We start from the raw sequence: 18,281 nt of genomic DNA on the forward strand, positions 1-18,281 counted from the left end.
GAAAAACTGGATTCTTTTCCAGTGGGTTCAAAATGTGAGAACTAGCAAAAAATGCTATTAGGAGAGTTAAAAACAAGTAAAAAGTAGCTTAGCGCTGCTTACGTGCTTGTCAGTTGAGAGTTTTTGGTAAATGCAAATATAACAAAGAAATATATATAACAAAAAAAAAAAAAATCAAGTTCTGACCTGACATTCATTGGCAATCACGCTCACTGCTACAATAATTAGTTCGTCGTCATCTGCCTTGTTGGATTTACGAGGGAGACTGCATTTCCCATAATGCCTCACGGCTTTGTTTCGGTCATGTGATTTTACTCATGACAGTGGCAGCAGGTTCTGTCAACAAAGAGCACTTTGTGGTATATATTTGGATATTTTAGCCGTCTAACTTATTCCACTACGCTAGATCGCCCCTTTTAGCATGCACTCTCTCACTTAGTATTGAGAGATATATTTACTTTCGATATAATATCACAATGGCGGAAGTGGAAGATGAGGTAAGCACAGCATGCTAACGTTAGCTGGCTAATGTGAACGGTTATCTGTATTTAGCTAAATCTAGTTAGATGAGGAATGTCAGTGATCAGTGAGTATCAGTTGGCATTCGGTATATTTGCTATTTGATTCAGTGAACTTGTTGCATGTTAAGGAAAGCAGCAGTTTGTCGTTAGAGTGGTGTGATTTCTGGGTGTAGCTTTCTGTATAGAAATGTCACAGCTGCTGCAGTGCCCTGCCTATTTTATACACCTCCACAATTGATTGAGTTAAAACGGTATCAGTTCAAGTTCAAATGTGACACTATTCTATGGTTTGGTGTTTTAATTTATTCAAAATATTTAATGCCAGATTGTTGATAGCCATTCAAAATCTCTCTTCATTCAGGGCAGGAAACCAAGTGAGGAATTCACAGATGAGTCTGAGGTAAGAAACACCTTAACATCAATTTGTGCTGTACTCTTTTTCTCCTACATAAAGACAACTAGAGAGCAGTACATATTGGGGCTAGAGCAGGTATATACTGGGAATTATTTTCTTCTACTAAGACCCTATAGAAGCAAACTTTTTTTTTTTTGATGAAATTACTCCTAAAATTGTCATGCAATTCCGTCAGTATTCCGTCAGCTGATGCCAAAATGCATCAGCAGTAACACACTGTCTGTGTCTGCGGTGTGCATGGTGTTGTCAAGCATGGGTGATTTCTGGACTCAAATAGAGCTTGCTGCTTACTCAAAGGGCTGTAACACATAGCCAGCCTTTATCAAGAACGCTTGATCCCAGAAGGATCTTTGTCAGGTGTTGAGAGTTGTCAAACACTCATGAATTACAGATAGCTCTCCGGATCCATCAGCATTATGATTGAGCTTGAGCATGTAGCAGTACACCTGTGCTTCTGAGAATCACTAGAAGGCTAAATAAAATATAGCCTAACACATCAACCCAGTAGGAAGGGGATCTTGTCTTTTTAGGAAGCAGAGAATAGAATGAAATATCAGGGAAAGGCTGCATTGGACAATTGCATCCCACTAAAGAAAACAGGTAAGAGTGGGCAAAAGGAAAATAGTACTTTAGCACACTAACACACTGAACAAGCACCAGGGACTGTGTGACTGTATGTCTCCTCTGAGTGGCTGCAAGCTGCTGATTATTTACTTAAGCTACTGCAATGTAACTCGGCCATTCTCTGTGCCTGCTGCAGCCTTACTGGATACTGGGTCTATGTGCTGTGGGCTTTGCTAGGACAGAGAGGAAATGAGCAGGCTGACAACAACTGTCTGTCCAGATTCAGAGAATTCAAAGCCATGCTCAGCTCCAGGTCTCTAATTTGACCAATCTAATCATTAAATGATTCCTAATGACATTAGAATAGGGTAATGTCTAGTCCTGGTTGTCACAGTTTTTGTTCTGTTTTGATTTGCTCCCACGCTTGATCTGTCTAGTCAAGGGAATAGGATTCATTTAAACTTTGTGGGAGCACACTCTGTATCAAACCCTGAGCAGCAAACAACACCGGCATACTAAGCAGCCTAATTGCAACTCAGTTTTCCCTCACTTCATCGGGTAGATTGTAACAAAAGATACAAATTTACACAAGAAAATGATTCAGGTATGAGAGAGAGTAACGAGAGAATTATTGGTCAATGTGAAATACAGTAAGGTAATGCTAAACTGAAACCCTGATCCAAAGGTTTTTCCCTTGTGAAAATCTAGCCTATTTTTTTACAATATTTACAATGTGTGAGCTCAATCTAAACTTTCTTAAAGAGGGAAGAGCTCTATTTGTCAAATGGGTTTCTGCACTTGTGAAGCCAATCACAAATAAAACTCAAATGTGGGAGGGTAGCAGTTCATCCTTTTCCTAAAATTGAGGGGGACATCCGCCTCACCCCCTCCCCCATTTATCCTATCCTATATCTTAATCCTCGATGGAGACACAAGGGGGATGTTCAGCCTGTGGTATTACATCTGCCAATAGGCAAAATATGTGGGGTGACAAAAGTGGTTAACAGCACAAAAGGCAACTCAGTAGTTGACAAAACAAAGGGCAACTTACAACAAATGGCAAAAGTTTGAAAATGGGTAGTTTCTCTCTGGGGATGAAGTTTGCCTTTGTTGTTTGATACGCCTTTGAAACCCGTGACAAATGCCCTCGCATCAGAAATCTCACAACCAGAATACACAGGAAATAGCCTAGATATGGCGTTGTTGAGTGGGAAAGGATTGTTTTTGAAAATAACATTTTTTCCACGCTATTGTCCCCCACCTCCAACCCAGTAGCACATAATGGCAGACAATGTTTTGAGTTGATGCACCCTCTGGGCAGCCACAGACTGTGCAGCATTGGTTATAAACTGAATTATGAGTAATATTCAGGCTGTGACTGGCCGCAAATGTTGGCCCGTGCTGGAAAGTGTAGCATAGTAGAATACCCTAAGTTTGGTTTATGAAAAGACCAAATTCATGTTTTTCACTGGGGATGAATGATCTCTTGGAAAGATTAAAATTACTTTATCTTAAATTTCACACAAGGTAATGGGAATTTGTCTCTGCACATATATCTCCTGACACACACACGCAAAGCCCCCTACACATACTGTATGTATTTCTTCATAGAGGCGAGAACAGGGTCGACCATAGTGCAGTACCGCTGGGTTCAGTGTCTTGCTCAGCAGCACTTTGGCAGTGATGGTGGGCATCGTGGATGTGATACCAGCCTCCTTCCAAAAATAGATTAGTTGCATGTTGCTGCCGTGTGGAAACCCTGTAACTCCAGTTTTTGTGATTTTCATGTTTTAACTTCAATTGAAAGATTACACATTCCTCAGCGGATTGAAAAAAATGTACGGCCCTTGGGCAGATGAAACTCTTTCCAACCCCATTGGATAAACTGAAAAATGCATGGTGCTCAAGGTGAAAACAAGGCTGTTTTTCCTAGTTCCTGAGAAGTTCACATTTTGGAGATACAAGGTTTTCACCTGACAACGACAATGGACTGTTTTGGCGTAATATATCTGTCACATATTACTTGTTGATGATTTCAGATTGTTGTAAGAATGAATGAAGACTATTAAGGACTCCCTGTTTATGCTGTATACTATGGGATTTTGCAATTGAACATTATAGCTGCCATTTCATTTTCAAGATCGCTGTGCTATATATGGAAAAACTATAACATCTGATTTTTATGTTGATCTTATGAATTTGCATGATTTTATTGCAGCTAAAAAACAAATAGGACTAGTTTAATTTTGTATTATGTCCTAAATTCTTACCTTTCTTGACATAAGTGGAAAAAATGTACCAACAGGGTGAGGTAATTTCACTTTTTTGTAACAATTTCCTTGAAATGAGTGACAAAATCTTGAAATGTGGTCGATCACTCCACTTGTTTCAAGACAGTGTTACCTGATTAAATACATTGGAAGCAACTGAAGTTATCTCACTGCATTGGCAGACTTCTTTTCACTTGTTTTACTAAGATCAGATTTTAAGACCGAATACAACATTAAATGACTTCAGAAGGGCATTTTTTGCATTGTCAATGCCTCTTAAGAGCATTATAGTCTTGTTTGGGAGGGCAACTGTTCTCTTTAATGAATTAGTGTAAGAAACCTTATAGTGAGGGTCCATCTAAGGATACTAGTACTCCTTTTTGCACCAGGAGGAGGACAGCGAGGAGGAGCCCAAGCTGAAATATGAGAGGCTTTCCAACGGGGTGACGGAAATTCTCCAGAAGGATGCAGCCAGCTGTATGACTGTCCATGACAAGGTAGAGGTCATAATCCACAAGCCACGAGGGAAATCCACACATCTCAAGCACAGATTTCACATTGTTTATGTACACATTTGAGAGATGTCCTATTCAAAGTCAGTTTCCATCCCCTCTATTCGATCTGTAAAGGCAGGCCATTGTTTTCTCACCTTCCCTCTATTTCCTCTCTGGGAGCTACATCCGAAGACACCAGGCGCCATTGTCTTCTCCTCTTTTTATTCCCACTCTTCCATATTTTTCGCTCCTCTCCTCTGTTGGTTGCATGTTGATATTTTTAAGAGGGCCACTCTCGGCGAGATGGTTAATCGTCGTGGCACCAGGCGCACACATGCACGCCTGAGCAGAGCACGAGTCATACCCAGTTATGTCTCCTCACCTGATGTTTTATTAACCGCTATTGATTTTCATTTATTTATTTTTACTTTGAGGATTTCGCTCCCTCTTTTTCTCCCCCACTTTTGTTTTTTTTCCTCCAAAAAGCAAACCATGCCACGGTGAGAGACATTGCTTTGCTGAAATTCTAAATTTGATCTGACTGTCTTTCTTCCTGGGATTTCTTGTGCATGTGTACCTGCTGCCATGCGGCTACCTGTACGGTCACACAAGCCCCCACCGTACCAAACTCCAGGAACCTTAAAGCCACCAGCAGCACATATTGCCTTATGTTGCCTCATATTTTAAGTGCCTGAATCGGAATTTCATTTGAACAATTCCATTCTGATAAATCCCTTTAAAAGTCGCTCCGCCTCACAAGGTTGACCCCTTTATTTATTTATTTTTGGTTATTTTATTTGGGGAGATTGCAGGGGCTCTGTCTGACATGCTCAGCTGTGCCTGTAAATATAAGCATTTCATTATAGACTGCACTGAAGCATGGTGGGCTCACCGCACATCCACATGCTGGTCTGGAGGGGAGGGGGATTAGGAGGAGGGACTGGAGCGGGGGCTGGGTGGAAGAACACACACTTAATCTAATGCCAAAAGCCCCCAGTTTCTATAATTCTTTTGTCCCAGTGGACCCACACACACACACATACGCACACACACTTCTGCTGAAGCACAAAACATGGAAACCAGTTGCTGCTCAGTAGAAATAATAGCTCTATGGCGGGGCAGGGGAGGAGGTCGGGTTGCATGGGAAGAAGTCAGATGTACAGTGCATTTATTATGCTTAAGCATTTTAATTTGAGAAAAAAAAAATGCCATTTCACACTGCCTGCTTTAATAAATAGGGTTTTTCCACCCCCTGTAATTTCACAGTTTTGCCTCCAAGCCCACCCAATCCCCACTCCACCCGCCTCCCAGCAGCTCCAAGAAACAGCTTTTATCCCCTTCCATAGCCTTCATCAGCACAAGATTTTTCCAGAAATTTGAAATGTTTTCAAGTGTCTTTTCGTTCAATTTACATCATATTTATCCCATTTCAGTTTCTCGCCCTGGGAACCCATTTTGGAAAGGTCTTCCTGTTGGACATCCAAGGGAATGTAACTCAGAAGTTTGAAATTGTGAGTACTTTAAGAACCATTGTGCTGAAGGTTTTTTACAGTCCTTTGAGTCTGGATGACTACAAATTTTTGGGCCTAGCGTAACTTCATTCCATTCAGGGCAGAAAAGAAATATTTTGGGCTGAATTCCTTCATTGCAGCTCTATTTTACTTTGTTTGATTTCTTTTTTCTAACAAAAGGATGTTAACACTTTCCTTGACTTCTGGTTTCTAACCCATCCTCAGTGTCTGAACAAGACTCTCAAGCTCTTTAACATTCATGAATACTGACACAATCCTTATGCCAGCTATAATTAGGTGATCCTGTGATACATTGTAATGCATTTGTAACCTAGTAGAGGAATGGTGTGTCATCTTATTAAGCAGAAGTTTCAAAATATCGTTGTTCCTGCCTCCATGTCCTTCTGGGTTCTGTGACCATGAGTGTGAATTTTCATTATGTTTGTCAAAATAAGACGCATTGTCAAATCATTCTAAAAAAATGTGAACAAAAAGAAAAAGAAATCCCCAGAGACATCCCCTGAACTCAGAATTTCTACGTTGCCTGTCTACATTACTCTGCTTTCTTTGTTTTTAAGTAACGGTTTCCCCATGGGGATCATTAAAGTTTCATCTTATCTTAAGTTCCCCAGTAAAACACATCTGAGGTAACAGAAGCAGAGTTCAGTGAAATAATGCATACGATGTCCACCAGCATGCCATTCAAGCCTCCATTCAAGGTGGAGTACAAACACCAGGGAATGAGATTAATACTAAAGAAATATAACTCTAATATTAGTTCTAGTTAGCCAGTTTGCTAGTTATAAACACTCATTAGCTCTCAAGATAAGTGAGCTGATGACAGGCAATAGAAGTCTAATGTTCACCCATAAACGTGACCAGATTTTCGATCCCTTTTTGACACTCTGAAAAGCCCAAAAGTCAGTCTCAGACATCTCAGTGAGAAGTTGGGTTGGATTGTATGTTTCCAAATACCTTGGCACAGTAGAACACAAGAATGACTATAATGAAGACAGAATGTCGAGGCTCCAGTGTATCGGCCAAAATCGCCCGGCTTCCACTGTACCTTGAACTGTATACAATGCCAAACCTCTGCAGAGGAGCTGTGCTTGGCTAATTCTCCTATAGCTTAGTAGGGAAATGCAGGCTCTAGAGACACTCTGTAAGATGAGACATAGTGATGGTGAGTGGGTAATAGTTTTGACCTGGCTGGTACACAAACTCAGGTCTGGGACATTTATGCGGGCATTGTCACTCTGTGTAATCCACACAGTACCAATTTACAGTATGAGAGTCCATTATACTGTTGAGATCCCATAGGTGTGCATTCAGATGCAAAAGGCGGCATTGGGGGTTTTACAGAGTACTTTGGAGGAAGATATCAATCATCTGGTAATGCTGACATGTTGCAAATTTCACACAGTTAATGCATGTGTGGGATATATAACCAGAATTGGTCTTGCATATCTGATTAAGGCCCACATTTTCACATTCCCCATATTTGTATGCTAACTTGAGATTGGAGGGAATGACTTTGACAGTGGATATTTCTTCAAAAAGTATTTTAACTTGCAAGGAACAAAAATAGTCAGCAGTGATTTGCTACACTCTCATCTCTTTTCATCAAAACTGCAAATTGTATGAGCTCATAGCACGAAGGAGCAGTTTTACTTCCCTGTCCCAGTACTTCTGACCGTAATGTTCCTGCTGAGCACATTGATTCAAATGCTACTTATCTGGGAACTCGCTGCCGGTTATCAAAGTCATTGCCTGAAAGAAACAAGGAAGCTATTTCTATGAACAAAAGAGACGCCGCTGAGTTCTCAGTGATGGATTATGGCGCCGGATTGGCGAGTCGGTCAGGATTCTGCGAACGGCGGAACATAATTTAAAATGCATACCTCATGACAAACTGACACGTTGAACAAATGCCCAGGTAAACCAAATGTAGTGGAGAAATTGTAAATATACTGTATGATGAGCCAAAAAAAGACCGTTTTCCCTTTTAATATTGGTTTACACTTTAGCTTTAGCATAATGTCAAGGTAGCCCTTTATAGATAGGTGTGACGTATGCCATAATTTATGCCATTTGGTCGATCCTTTTATCTAAAGTGCCATGAGTGCATAAAGTGAGAAAGGAAGCCCTAACCCTCGCAGTGTTAGTGCCATGCTCTGTGCATTGATCCACACAGGACCACACACCTATTACAGCGCTCAACTTTTGCCTTTCCACTTTATGGCATTTCACTTTGTGAGGCAAAATGTCAGCCAGCCACATTTGGCCAGCCACAAGGATATTTGCCTGCCTCTAGAAAAGATGTCATGATATTCTGTCTCCGCAGAGCTCAGTCAAGATCAACCAGATCAGCCTGGATGAAAGTGGAGAGCATGTGGGCATCTGCTCCGAGGATGGGAAGGTGAGATCTCGCCGCTCATCACCGCTGGTTACTGATCCTTGGGCCTGCCGCAAAGAATCGCCAAATCACTGTTTTTCATCTTTCATAATTCGCCCTCAGATTACTATTCATATAAAACTCATCTTATCAGTGTTAAAGGTTATGCTAATGATGTGGAACCTGGGAGGGGTTTGGCATCCCGGTAGTTATTTCCAAGAGCGCATTTTTTTAGAAGGCACTTCTTTCACTCTCGGAGCGTTAAACCCAGAGTTTTATCTTCCCCATATCTGTACGCATAAATCCACATTTTTTCATGATGTGGGAATTTATAAAAAGCTTGTGCCAATTTGAAGAGTGGGGAAAGGATCGCACTCACATCCGTTGAACTGTCAGTCAGCCATCAGCTGTCTGTGGATACCCTCTCCATGCTCTCCACCTTGCTGTTATCTTGTCTCTTCTCATCATTACCACCATCCTTCATGGATTTTGCAGTCAAGATATGCTCTCTGATATCACTAGCACTCTGGCGGCAAAAACAAGATCTTGTCGCACAAAAAGTGGAGCAGACAATTAAAATCGATGCTACAGCAATTGTTTGCCCTCAACCAATTCAGTTGGCTGTTAATCCTTTGAAATCTAACTTAATCCTTAATCACCGGTGCAGTTCAAAAAGGAGATTGCAGCAGAGCATCATATTATTCATCCTTTAAAAAACTTTGTCTTCTTTTCGGGGGCCTCACATAAAGGAAAGCTGGCTGTTATGTACTAGTTGGTACATTAGAGTTTGCTGTAGCCATCTGAGGCAGTGGTTAAGTCAAAGATTAGGACCCTTGTTTCTAAACCCCGGAGGGTTCAAAGAATCAACCTGTCCACTAATTGGTGACCCGGCGGAGAAGTAGGGAGCCAATCAAAGTGTTTCCTGACCACAATTCCCCCCGCTGGCCTCAGACAGGTGCAGACGCAGCAATTAAAGCAGAAATGTTGAGTTATTCGCCTTTGCTTGCCATCCTGCCATCTTGTCTCTATTTCAGGTTCAAGTATTTGGACTCTATACAAGAGAGGGCTTCCACGAGAACTTTGACTGTCCCATCAAAGTAAGTTGATTTCTCAAGTTTTAAAAATATATCCTGCATACTTACACAATGTCCTACTATACATCTGCTGCCATTAGAGGCATATGGCAAAAAAAAAAAAATTCACATTTCAGACTCTAAGATAGTTAAAACATGTTTTAATTGGTCCTCTTGTATTTTTCTGCAGGTGGTGGCATTACACCCTCAGTTCACCAGATCAAACTACAAACAGTTTGTCACTGGAGGCAGCAAGGTAAGTTTGACTACTATTTTTATATATCCAGTCATTATTTACAGGTATTCACCATTTTTAGCCATTTCCTGCCACAATAATTCATTATGTGTGTGGGAGAAACAGAATCCGGCAAACCTTCTCACTCTGGCTTGGCTGAAGGCTACGCTGGGCCTTTGTCTGGTGTGAAAGGCTCTTACTTTTCTGTCTCTTTTCTGGAGTGCTCTCGGGAGAGCAGCCCATTTTCACAAAGTGCTGTTCGCTCAACAGTGTTTGAAAGGCAATGCTTCACAAGCACAGCAAATAGATGTCATTATCAAGAGGGTACATAGTCTTAGGATTTCCGGGCACATACAGTGATCTCTTTCATGAACGTTTCTCTGGTATGTCAGTACGGAAGGTGTACAACTATATCAGTTTGTTATTTTCTTTTCAAAAATAAAACCAAATATACATCGCCAAATACCAATTACATTATAGAAAACTGCACTGGCATGGCATCAATGCTAAACCATCCATAAATAAAGTATATCGACATATATACAACACCGGTGAGGGAAAAACAACTTTTTTTTTCTCGTGAAACCCCCATTGTTAGTGTTACTTTACCATTTTCTTTCAATTGGCGCTGATTCCTCTCCATTCCAAGTGGTGAAGGCCTCCACAAGGTGCCTGTGATGAAAATCAATAAGCCTCAACAGGAGCCACATCCTGTCAAAGGCAATTCAATTCTGTCTCCACAGTTCCTTTGTCATATCATCTCTTTGTGGAGCAAACTGTTTAGTATTAACATAGCCCAACTGCTGAATTAAAGAGGCGATGCAACCTTCTCTCCACCACCTTGGTAATAATATTCACATTGCCTTTTATATATCAATTTGTATGGTGAAGACGGTAAAAAATGCAGGGAATTTGAGTGACAGGCTTTGTGCTCTACAGCATGTACAAGGCCTGAACATAAAGCCCTGAACTGCAGTTGATGAAATGGCACTGTGGCCGCCCCGCCACACTGCACTGGGGATAAAAACACAAACCTCAAACTACGCTCTTGAGCATAGTTACTGGGTTTACGCACCTCTGTGAGGAGAAAAGCATTAACTGCTAGACAGTAGATAGTAATGCAAAAATACAGGATAGAGTTGGGTTCAAATACCGATCTGTAATTTGCCCACAATGACTACAATAAATGGTGTGCAGCCTGAAGAAGTCGTAGCCATTATCGTGAGAGCTGGAATGATATATGAAATCATGCTTGTAATGTATCACTTTTTCAAACCCTTTCTTTATGGTTTTCAAATCATTTTGTACTTGCAAATTACATCGGCCGTATGAATCTGAAAAATTACTTCTTCCATCACTGTGAATGTGAAGCTAATGCTTTCTCATCGCGATCGAGTCTAATGACAATCTATCTTTATTGTCTGTGCGCCTAAATGCTCTGAAGTGTAATTAGACCTTGCATAAGGACTAGAATCAGACTTTGCCTCATTATTAGCAGAGTGAATGAGAAACTTCCCCACCATTTGAATCTATAAGGCAGCTTCACCCATTTCCCAGACACTTCCTGGCTGTAGCTGCTCCTGTGCAAAGCCATGCACTGTTCATCTACTGCCCTCTACTGGTGAGGACTGCACAGCTGCGGTCCTCGCCAGTATTTGCTGATATAACTTGATGGTGCACTTTTTGAAACGCAAAGATATGTTAATTCAGATGCTGTGCTGTGTTAAAAGTTTTCATTGTTCCCTCCTTAAGCTGCTTCTGTATGAAAGGAACTGGTTGAATCGCTGGAAGACGTCTGTTCTACACGAGGGTGAGGGCAACATCACCAATATCCAGTGGAGAGCGAACCTCATTGCCTGGGCCAACAATGTGGTAAGAGTCCTGTGACAGTCATACTTACAAAAATACAATCTGTGGTGGTGTGAATGTACAATATTGAGTGTAGAGCGCATGTATGTAAATGTGGTAATGATTTGTTCCTCCTGGTTTCTGTTAGGGAGTTAAAATCTATGACATCAGCACGAAACAGCGGATTACCAACGTGCTGCGGGACAACGTCAGCCTGAGGCCTGACATGTACCCATGCAGCCTCTGCTGGAAAGACAACGCCACGCTCATTGTTGGCTGGGGCTCTTCCATTAAGGTTCGCTGTTCTTTGTTCACAGGCAATATTTCTTTTGTCATTAAGCACACCAACTCTTCGTGGTTTATCAGACATCCTGTAATTGTTTTTATTCCTCCTCAGATATGTGCCGTGAAAGAGCGAAATCCCACAGAGATGAGAGATCTACCCAGCCGCTATGTGGAAATAGGTGAGTGTTTAATACACCACCCCATCAGGATGCCGATCACTTTATCCGCCAAGTGCAATAAACGTACAGGAATTTGTCTTGGTGTCAATAGTGCAGGAGCATATTGACAACAAACAGTCGCATAAGCACATTCAGGTGACAGTGGAAGGAATACAAAAGACTATATATGCTACTCGACATAACTGTATTCACTGTTGTCATGTGAAAACCTCATGCAGTTTTGTTGATTGTCATCTTTTCACTTCAATCGAAGGATTACATGGTCTTCTATGGGTAGAGAAAACTCTATCATCCTTGCACTGAAACCCTCTCAGTCCCCATCGGATAAACTAAAAAATGCATGGTGGTCAAGCTAAAAAACGGAGATTTTTAAGTTTTCACCTAACAGCGACGAATACATTCAGTATTCTAACGATCCGTTTGTCATCAAGCCTCATGCATAAATGGACAGAATGTAACATAATGGAGGGATAATGCCTTTGCCTTACCTTCTCTTTCTGGGTCTGTTTCAAACAGTTTCTGCATTTGAGACCGAGTTCTTCATCAGTGGCCTGGCACCGCTGGCCGATCAGCTTGTCACCCTGTACTTTGTGAAGGAGAACTCCGATCATATGGTAATGATGCTTGTTTGCATTTATATTGGAGGGGCAACTACGGTAATAGAGTTTATAGCTCATTGTGTGTGTGTGTGTGTGTGTGTGTGTGTGTGTGTGAGAGCAGGAGGAGGAGTTCCGTGCGCGGCCTCGTCTCGACATCATCCAGCCTCTACCAGAGAGCTGTGAGGAAATCTCTTCAGACGCGCTGACCGTGCGCAACTTTCAAGACAACGAGTGCAGAGACTACCGACTCGGTGAGACTATAAAAAACCGCCCTCGAGGAAAATGTCACACAACCTTTACTGCGCTCTGATTTCATTATGCATCCACTATCAAATGTCAGCTTTGATGCACAGTACGCAGAGGCATGAGTGTGTTTTCATCAACAGAACATTCGGAGGGAGAATCGCTCTTCTACATTATCAGCCCCAAAGACATTGTTGTGGCCAAGGAGCGAGACCAAGATGACCATATTGACTGGCTACTTGAAAAGAAGAAATATGAGGTTCATGTTGTTGAATGGTGTTGAGTTTTAGGAATGTTGCGAAGAGTTTATCGTCACTTGTCATTCTGCGATTGCTGTATTAAGATTTCATAAGTGAAGAATTTAATTTTATGTCCTTTTCCGCTGGTTTAACTTTCACAGGAGGCGCTGATGGCCGCAGAGATCAGCTTCAAAAACATTAAGCGACATGAAGTTCAGAAAATTGGAATGGCTTACATCAATCACTTAGTGGAGAAAGGAGATTATGACAGTGCTGCGAGGTAGGATTTACATAGCAGATTTGAACAGAGTCAGAATGAGGCATATGTTGGATATTTAAAACCCTCAGACTAGGAGTCATGTGTCTGTTTTACATTTTCAGATGAGTAATGCTTTCAAATTGAGGGGTGAAGCTAAAGACAGTTGTTTTTGTGCATCCATGTGATGCATAGCATTCACATTCCAAATAATCTGAATTGACTATACAACAGCGAGTATCTGCACTGCTAACACTGCTAAAAAAAATCCAAACAGGATCATTGTTTATTTTCTATCTGAATGATTCATGTTTTTTCTCCAATTCAGGAAGTGTCAAAAGGTTCTTGGGAAAAACATGGAACTGTGGGAGAATGAAGTATACAGGTTCAAGACCATTGGCCAGTTGAAGGTAGGTCAGGATGGCTATGGTTCAAAGTATTCAACCAACACACATTTCTGTAACTTAATTGTACTTCATGATTAAAGTGATTCTGGTTCTGAATTGATTCTGAAATGTAATGCTATCATCCCAATGTGGTGTATTCTCTCTGGCAAGTTTTGCCTCTTTTTTCCTTCCTCCAGTATCAGTCTCCCATCAATATTGCGCCACCTCACATTCTGCCTCTCTCCCATCCCAGGCCATTAGTCAGTATTTGCCCAGAGGGGATTTGCGTCTCAGACCGGCCATCTATGAAATGATCTTGCACGAATTTCTCAAAACTGATTATGAGGTACTTTGTCCCCGCGTAGTCTTGACGTTGTCTGACTGATCCAGTGTTAATCCATCGGTTGATAAACATCAGCTGACGGTCCGGTCTACTCTCTGTGTTTTCCTGCAAAGGGTTTCGCCACATTGATCCGCGAATGGCCAGGAGAGCTCTACAACAACATGGCCATTGTTCAGGCGGTCACCGACCACCTGAAGAGGGACCCCACTAACAGCACACTGCTCACCACTCTGGCTGAACTGTGAGTGAGATGTACTTAATTGAATGACTCGAACATAACTAGCGACTGGATTAATTTATTCGTTGTTTGGCCTGTTTTTGCCGTTGCAGGTACACATACGACCAGCGGTATGACAGAGCCTTGGAAATCTATCTGAGACTGAGGCACAAAGATGTTTACCAGCTGATCCACAAACACAACCTCTTCTCATCCATAGAAGACAAGATTGTACTCCTCATGGACTTTGATAAAGAGGTAATACGACTGAACATAGGCTGAAAACATGTAGAATGACAAGTACGTGCATTTTAATATCGACTTTACCTCGTCACTTTATAAGCTAAATGTTTTTTAAAGCCAAATAAATGAGATAGGCCTACACTGCGCTCACCCGACTTCACGTCGTTCCGTTTATATGTAGTTTAGTTGGATGCGTAGAACCAAATGATTCGCACAGAGCTTGGAAAGGAGGTCTCAAGTCTCAAGAAGTTTCAAGTCTCCGAAATGTCTGCTCCCTACTGCCATTAATAAATGTGTTGAAAACGTTTTGAGCTCTTGAGTATCTTTGTGAGTGCTCTCAAAGACAAATAAAGAAAATTAATTCTTATGATGTTCCTGTTGCAATCAAATCATCTGTCCAAAAATGCCATCCATAATTGCATATGGAGTTTAATAGTATTTTATAGCACTGCTGCTGCATCTCTGTAGGGAAACGCTGCTGGTCTACTTCTGGCTGAATTATGTTTTCTCTTAATTTATGTTGTCAGAAAGCTGTCGACATGCTCCTGGACAACGAGGACAAGATATCGGTATGTGTACCTGGCTCGCCTTGGTCTTTCATCAAGTATGTTGTAAAAATACACCGTCCACTGATCCTGCTTCTGTCTCCTCTGCTATAGACGGACCGAGTGGTGGAAGAACTAGGGAACAGGCCCGAGCTTCTGCATGTGGTGAGCTGAGGCCAGTTTTTTCCTGCGATTACATTTGAATATTATAAATTCACATCTTCACTTAGTCGAGCGATTTTTTTTCCCTACAGTACCTCCATAAACTGTTCAAGCGGGACCATCACAAAGGCCAGAAGTACCATGAGAGACAGATTGGCCTCTATGCCGAGTATGACCGACCAAATCTCTTGCCTTTCCTGAGAGATAGCACCCACTGCCCACTGGAAAAGGTTGAACATCATCATACCGTACATCCAAGTTTCCAGAAGTTACAAGACATGAGCTACAAATCATATCTCACTTCCTATCTCGCCGTCTTTCTGTTGCCGCTTTTCTGTCTCTCCCTCTCTCTCTCTCTCTCTCTCTCTCAGGCTCTTGAGATTTGTCAGCAGAGGAACTTTGTGGAGGAGACGGTCTTCCTGCTCAGTGAGTGTTAATTAATTTCCGTTTGCCTAATGTAAGTGCTTTTGAAATGATAAAAAGGAAGCTGATCGAACATGTTGCTCCCAGGCAGGATGGGGAACTGCAGACGAGCTCTGCAGATGATCATGGAGGAGCTGGGGGACGTGGACAAGGCCATAGAGTTTGCCAAAGAGCAGGATGATGCTGAGCTGTGGGAGGATCTCATCTCTTACTCTATTGACAAACCACGTATGACACAGTCTCCTATCTAAACCCCTGCCCAGCATTTGTTTGTGCTTCTCTCTTTCTCTCCTTCTTTCTATTTCTTTATTTCTCTCTCCATCGTTGTCTCTCCAGCATTCATCACTGGCCTCCTTAATAATATTGGGACACATGTGGACCCCATCCTGCTCATCCATCGCATAAAGGAGGGCATGGAGATACCAAACCTGAGAGATTCACTTGTCAAAATCCTTCAGGACTACAATCTGCAGGTTAGAGACGCTTGCCTTAGATTAACTTACATTATTGTCACTCAAGTAAAATCAATAAAGGGGCTAGCAGGTTTAATAATATCTGTGTCAGTATCTTAGGCTTAGATTATCTTTTACAGACAATTAAGTCCAACGTGATGTAAGGCCATTGAAAGTAGAGGCAGCAAATTGTGAGAAATGAGTATTCATTAATAAAGCAGTTACGAAAAGGTTTCCCTGCTGCCTCCTTCACAATAGGAATGGCTTGTATTTTTGCTCTCCCTATTGAAAACACTGTGTAATCACTATTAATAATTTGGATGCCACTGGCTTTTCTCTATTATTATTATTATTATTACTCTGTTGTTATCACCACCTCAATACCCCCTGTAGCAACTCAGAAATCTGAACAGTTAAATCTCTAATGTAGCCACTGGCTGGCCATTTGCATTAAACAAATTGTTTTGTGGTGATGGTATTGTAACTGTAAGACTATGTCAGCATATGAAAAGAGATGACTGGATGTTGCCTTTAAATAGATGATTATAATTAGCATTTTGTTGTTTTGTTAATTAACCAACTCAGATCAACAGTTCAGTCTTTTCCCCTGAAATGCGTTTTATATCCTCGTCTCTAAGATTCTGCTGAGAGAGGGATGTAAGAAGATCCTGGTGGCCGACTCCCTCTCTCTGCTCCAGAAAATGCACCGGACACAAATGAGAGGAGTTCGGGTGGACGGTGGGTGCAATTTTATGCGTAAGCAGAAGCAACGGAGATAAAGTTATTTGAAACCGAACGCATAAAACTGTTGTTGCTGGTTTTCTTTTTCAGAGGAGAACATCTGCGAGTCGTGTCATGCTACAATATTACCATCAGGTGGGCTCTCTGTGAGGTCTCTCTGTATATGTCGCATTGCCTTTGTTAGGTATTTATTGATCGTACATTCATGCTTTACATTTGTGTTTTAGATATGGCCAAGCCCTTTAGTGTGGTGGTGTTTCACTGCAGACACATGTTTCACAAAGAATGTTTACCATCTGCAGGAACAGTAAGTACCTGAACAATATCTGCACTTCTCTATAGCTTTCACACAGTCTGTTCATGTCCCTGACACAACACAAAAGATGCATATTTATCTTTGTGTAATGTCAAGTTACATTCATCACATCTGCCCACCATTTTCCTCCCCAGTCTCTATTTTACCAGAGAACTTTGACCATGACAGGACTGTCTTGACTGTTTTGACTGTTTTGAGGATCCTGTAACTTTCCCCTCTCCCCCCTCTCAGATTCCTGGGGTGCAGTTTTGTAACATCTGCAGTGCAAAGAGGCGAGGGCCGGGAAGTGGAATCCTGGAGATGAAAAAGTAACGGGAACTGATGCACACACTGTATTATTATTGATGCTTTGTCTCACCCCTATCGCTGTCAGTTCATTGATCAATGAATATCACGTTCCCTCAGTCACCGAACCGTACACTGGCAAAATGCAAAACATTTTTATTGGATTAGCTCTGTATGTGGATATCTAACAACTGTACAATGCAATATTTATTCTGCTTGCCACTAATTTGATTTGGTGATGAAATGTCTGCAGATTGAAGAATAAAATGCTGTCACATGAAAGCTATCCGTTTTGTATCTGATCATTGTCTTATCTGTAACGACCCAGTTGATGTCAAGTCAATCAATTAAAAATGTATAAGTAGAATTCATTTAAAAGTTTCCTCAGAGGTATTTCAGAGAGTTTTATCTTAGAAACTGTCAATTTAACAAGTGTACAGGTGTATAACTGTGCATTATCTATTACCGGTACATTAAAAAAATATTTGCCAACAATTCTTTGATTCATCAAAAGGGTTTTAAAAAAATAACTAGAATCTTTAAGAAATGAAGAGCACCGTCTACAGTACACAACGTATCTTGTCATTACATAAAGATTTCATTCAATAATCAATTTCAAGTTCAAGCAAACATTACAGGTTTAAGGTTGGTGAGGGTTAGGTTAGGTTAGGTTAGGCTAGATAGGGGTAGGCCTGTTATGTTTTCCAACACGTTATTTTGTGTGGTTTGTTTAGTTTTAGTTTGTTTGTAGACTGCATTCCACCATTTTGTTTTGTAATTGATTGTTGATTAGTTATATTTAGGTGGGTTTGTTCCTTGTAAAGTCCTTTGAGACATGCTTTTGTGATGAAGGGCTAAATAGATGAACTTGACTTATTTGTTCTTGTGAAATTAACTAGCAAAGAAAATGAAATTACATTTGCACTGCTTTTTCTTTCACCCGATCTATAGCGTGTATCTTTCAGTGAGAACACATGACCAACGCATACCAACAACCTCAGTAATAAAGTTTATAATGGGCCTAAATAAACTATTTTGGTT

General features: G+C 41.2%; 1 protein-coding gene across 1 annotated transcript; it reads left to right on the top strand.

Moving 5' to 3' along the window:
* The first annotated feature begins 310 nt into the window (after window positions 1-310).
* On the top strand, window positions 311-17,526 carry vps41 (VPS41 subunit of HOPS complex). The gene is made up of 28 exons (XM_071921487.2): window positions 311-497; window positions 883-921; window positions 4,160-4,267; window positions 5,698-5,775; window positions 8,120-8,194; window positions 9,205-9,267; window positions 9,434-9,499; window positions 11,231-11,350; window positions 11,475-11,621; window positions 11,724-11,790; window positions 12,307-12,404; window positions 12,511-12,640; window positions 12,776-12,891; window positions 13,033-13,151; window positions 13,456-13,537; window positions 13,767-13,859; window positions 13,970-14,097; window positions 14,187-14,331; window positions 14,844-14,885; window positions 14,976-15,026; window positions 15,116-15,253; window positions 15,395-15,449; window positions 15,534-15,674; window positions 15,783-15,919; window positions 16,537-16,636; window positions 16,730-16,774; window positions 16,867-16,946; window positions 17,187-17,526. Exons 1-28 carry the CDS (start codon window positions 477-479, stop codon window positions 17,265-17,267), a joined length of 2,565 nt encoding a protein of 854 aa, XP_071777588.1. The 5' UTR covers window positions 311-476; the 3' UTR covers window positions 17,268-17,526.
* The last annotated feature ends 755 nt before the right edge of the window (window positions 17,527-18,281 follow it).

The sequence above is a fragment of the Centroberyx gerrardi genome, chromosome 22, assembly GCF_048128805.1.
Source record: "Centroberyx gerrardi isolate f3 chromosome 22, fCenGer3.hap1.cur.20231027, whole genome shotgun sequence".
Classification (NCBI taxonomy): Eukaryota; Metazoa; Chordata; class Actinopteri; order Beryciformes; family Berycidae; genus Centroberyx; species Centroberyx gerrardi.